Raw genomic sequence first — 4,811 nt, forward strand, 5'->3', positions numbered from 1 at the left:
GCTTCTTTCTCTACCATAATTGAACCTACTACATTTACTAAAGCTTGTCAAGATCCTAGGTGGGTGGAAGCTATGAAATCTAAGATTGAAGCACTGGAAAGTAATCATACTTGGGATATTGTATCACTTCCAGAGGGTAAGACTCCTACTGGTTGTAAGTGGGTTTCCAGAGTGAAGTACAAGGCATCAAGTGAACTAGAAAGATTCAAGGCAAGACTAGTTGCCAAAGGCTACAGCCAAAAAGAAGGCATTGATTATCAAGAAACCTTTTCCCCAGTGGTGAAGATGGTGACAGTAAGACTATTCTGTCAATAGCTGCTGCTCAACATTGGCACATTCACCAGATGGATGTGTACAATGCCTTTTTGCAGGGAGACCTCTTTGATGAAATCTACATGCAACTGCCTCCAGGATTCAAGAGCCAGGGGGAGTCACAACCAGTATGTAGGCTCATTAAATCCCTATATGGCCTTAAGCAGGCTCCCAGGCAGTGGAATGAGAAGCTTACTGAAGCTTTATGCACCTTTGGTTTCATTCAGAGTCAGCATGACTATTCTCTATTTGTAAAAAGAACCATAGAAGGCATAACAGTAGTACTGGTTTATGTAGATGACATGTTGATTACTGGTTCACAACTGAAGCTAATTGAAGACACCAAGGCAGCATTGCAGAAGGCTTTCAAGATGAAGGATCTAGGGGAGTTGAAGATTTTTCTGGGCATAAATTTTGCAAGATCAAAGAAAGGTATCCTTATGCATCAAAGAAAATATGCACTGGAACTTATCTCAGAACTTGGACTTGGTGCAGCCAAACCTGCAGCAACACCTTTGGAACTAAATACCAAACTAATACCAAGGAATACGATGATCACATTGGAACAACAAGCAGTGAACCAGATGAGTTGTTGCCAGACCCAAGGGTGTATCAGAGGTTGATAGGGAAACTACTCTATCTAACCATGACAAGACCTGATCTAGCATTCAGTGTGCAAACACTGAGTCAATTTATGCAGCAGCCTAAGAACTCTCATATGGAAGCTGCTACAAGGATTGTTAGATATGTTAATAATCATCCAGGACAGGGACTTCTACTGTCGAGCAGTAGTAAAGGAACCTTAAAAGCCTATTGTGATGCAGACTGGGCTGCTTGTCAGAACTCCAGGAAATTTGTAACCGGATATTTGATCAAACTAGGAGACTCCTTGGTCTCATGGAAGTCAAAGAAGCAAACAACTGTCTCCAGGAGCTCTGCAGAAGCTGAGTACAGAAGTTTAGCAGCTACTGTTGCTGAGCTTGTATGGCTAGTTGGACTGATCAAAGAAATTGGAATTGAAGCTACATGTGGACATCTGCTGTGATAACAAGGCAGCAATACAAATTGTTGCCAACCCAGTCTTTTATGAAAGTACGAAACACATAGACATAGATTGTCACTTTATAAGGGAAAAAATTCTACAAGGCTTAGTCAGAACAGAGTACGTCAGCACAAGAGAGCAGCAGGCAGATCTGTTAACAAAAGGGTTAACCAAAGTTCAACATGAATACTTAAGTTCCAAGCTAGGTGTGTTTGATGTGTTTACACCACCTAGCTTGAGGGGGGTTTTGAGAATAAGGGCATTACTTGAAGTTAGTTAGTTAGACAAGGGTAGATTAGTCTATTTATCTTAAGTCAGTTAGTGGGCTGTTAAGGAGGTTAGTGAGTCGATTATGCTGTAGCTTGTATAAATACATCTTTATACATAGAAATGATACACAGAAAAATTTCTCTCCATTGTTGCCTTCATCTCTGCATGTTCTCTCATCTCTTCTTCTTAATCTTCTATTCACAATTCTAGTAGTGTCTTTGTTGTTTAACTTCATTGGGACTGCCATATCAATAGCAGTTTAATATTGCACAAATTGCCTTCATGTTCATTACAATCTGGATTATTTTGAACGCACACCAGGAAAACAATTAATTCAATCTTCTAATTCTATTAGAATTCACTGTTCCTTGAGCCGAGAGTCTACCGGTAGAGGCGGGCCTATATGTTTTGTTGAGGGGTCACTGGACCCCGTAAACTTTGGCAGAAACTTTTGTATATGTATATTGTTTGACCAAAAAGTGTTAAGCTTTTTGTTAAACTAATTAATGAGCAAATAGAAGGTGAATCCTAATTAAACATAATAAATTCTAGATCTAAGATTTAGAGAGATTCGTGGGATGAGATCTTGTTCGGGAATAATAAATATCGGGTATGTGTTCAATGATTGTCAATGAATGTTATAGTAAGAACATGCAATAAATGTAGATAATGGCAATAAATGTAATAAAGAGGAATTTATCACCCCAAATGTTAGATGACTTGGGTGATTCTTCTTCTTGACAGCAACGTGGGATAATAGAAAGTGAGGATGGATAAGGAATCTTTGGATCTTGTAAACAAAGAGTGAATAGCGTGTGTTGAGCAATAGAATCAGTGAACAAGACAAGCTTTTTTGTATATTCCTTATAGTCAAGCTCGTTATAAAAGTGCTCTTTTCAAAACGTGAAGATCCCCTTTTTTGTTCTTTATCTCTTCCTATTTATAAGGGATATCCCCAAGAAACCCTAAAAAGTACAGCATAAAGAATATCCAATGAAATATTCCTTATGTCTATTACTAAACTATCCTCCTGTTGCTTCCTTGCCTCCTTTACTTGACCTCGGCAATAATCCTTCTTAAGATGACTCCTCGCCATTGTGTCGTGATCGGCTCTGTCCTCGACCATGTTTATTTGCAGTTATCAAGTTGCCCAAATTTAGACAATACAGTTAGTCCCTCCGCTTGTTGAGGTCGTGATCTTGTACGTCCTCAATGAGCAGATCCGTTCTGCAACTGTTAAGAAGAAATTTGGTCGTTTTGATTGAATCGTATCGGCCGAGGTCAAAAAAAATAGCGGGGCTGCGGTTGGCGTGGCTAACGTGGGGTGATGCCATGACCACGCGTGTCATCATTGCGCGTCTTCTCAATGCAGTGTCTGTGCTTCTATCGCTTCGGTTTTGGTGCCATTGACGGTCCTTTGCTTCGATTCTGGTGACACCCAACCCTATAAATAGATGGGGGGGTTTCATTTTCAAAAAATTTCACCATTTCTCATTTCGTATGTGTATTGTTCTTCTTTGATCTTCTCCTCCGATCTCCGCTTTCAATCTCTTGCAGCCTCTTCGATTCCAGTCCCTGACTTCTTACCCAGTTGATATCTTCTTCTTCAGACTTTGTTGCATTCGTTTCACTACGAAAATATGTCAACATCCCCTCATATTCACGACGAAGTTTCCGATGCCACTCCTTTATCGGTGGCCTTTCCTCCTGGCAGTGAGGAATTCATGGTTGAAGAGGAGGAAAGCTTCCCCACCGTGGAGGAGGTGGTCCCGAAGAACCCCTTGGCCAGACATGATTTCCCAAAGGAACCCGCTCCCGCTCCTGCTCAGAAGCATTCTAAGACGGGACTGCCTGAAATAGCCGGCCTTCGGTCTGAATATCACATTCCTCCTCATGTCAAAATTGTTCCAGCCGGGGCGACATCGTATAGGTTCACCGTCCCGAATATTGTGCTTTCTACATCTATCTGTTCTTAATTGGTTATTCTCTTTCTCTCCCCTATTAGCGAAGGAATTTTACCAATTTTACAATGTCTGCCCGGCGCAACTTCCCCTTATTTGTACAAAGTTTTTCTGATGCTGGTGAAGTATGCAGAGTTGACCGGTTGTAAGGTTAACGTTCGCCACCTGCTGCATTTATTTTCGCCCAGATTTTATAGAGGTACATTGATACACCTGCGGCATCTTGGGATCAAAGAGTTGGTGGCCGGGATGGATGATAAGACGAACCGGAGGTTCTGGCATAAGTACTTGTTCATCAAGACCGAGCACCTAGTGGCAAATCCGACTAGGTTTCCCGAGCAATGAAACTATAATCGTAAGTATCTTCCGTATGCTCGTTATTTTCTTTTATTCTTTCATTTTCGATTCACTTGCAACTTCCTTGTTTTCTGTTGAGAGACGCGCACCTTCTCCCATCTTCGATATTGAAGATTGGGTGGCTCGCATGTTACGCTACACCATGGGAATTCGCGATTGGGCATCCTTTCACAAGCGTTTTGGATCCAAGACCCCGTCAAGTAAGTGTTATTCCTACCTCAACTTATTGCCGTTCACTATCGCTTTTTGATGCGATCTCCCTTTGGTGCCAAGTCGGCGAGTTTCCAAAAAGACGATGGCTCCAGTGCCTGCATTCGCCAAGCTATCGCATCGGCTGGAATGCAATTTGCCTTAGCTGAATCTGCTTGAGGAGGTCGGACTCAAGTTCCGCCAATGAGGGACTCCGCCCCTCAAACTGTTGCCGTGCGGGATGATATCTCTTCTAAGCCTATCTTTCACCTCGTGGATGAGCCATCTAATGGCGAGGAGACATCGTTGAGGAGAAGACCAAGGGTGGAGACCAGGAAGGCCATTGTCGCTGACGCTGAGCCGGAAAGATTAGTTGCTTTGGAAATGGAATCCATGTTTCCGCCAGATGTTGAGGCCGTTTCTACGGCGGGTGTCATCATAGAGAGGGGACCCTCTGGGATTGAGGGGGTTCGTGGTATCGGAGAGCTTACACGGGCCACGAAAGGTGGCTCATCATCGGCGGCCGGGGGAAATAGAGTTGTCCCTGCGGGGGACGACGACTCTGGCTCGGACATTAACCCTGAGGAGATACGGACCTTTATGGAGAGGACTACTCGTGTGGAGATAAGGACGGAGGGTCATAATCGGCATATAGTCATTCCCGTTGGCTACGACCTCTT

The 4,811-nt window shown here is 43.0% G+C and overlaps 1 protein-coding gene across 1 annotated transcript; it reads left to right on the forward strand.

The window, feature by feature from the left end:
- Positions 1 to 958: 958 nt before the first annotated feature.
- Positions 959 to 1,357, forward strand: LOC109244875 (uncharacterized mitochondrial protein AtMg00810-like). The gene has a single exon (XM_019412037.1). The coding sequence runs from the start codon at positions 959 to 961 to the stop codon at positions 1,355 to 1,357; it is 399 nt and encodes a 132-aa protein (XP_019267582.1).
- The last annotated feature ends 3,454 nt before the right edge of the window (positions 1,358 to 4,811 follow it).

The sequence above is a fragment of the Nicotiana attenuata genome, unplaced genomic scaffold (assembly GCF_001879085.1).
Source record: "Nicotiana attenuata strain UT unplaced genomic scaffold, NIATTr2, whole genome shotgun sequence".
In the NCBI taxonomy this organism is placed as follows: Eukaryota; Viridiplantae; Streptophyta; class Magnoliopsida; order Solanales; family Solanaceae; genus Nicotiana; species Nicotiana attenuata.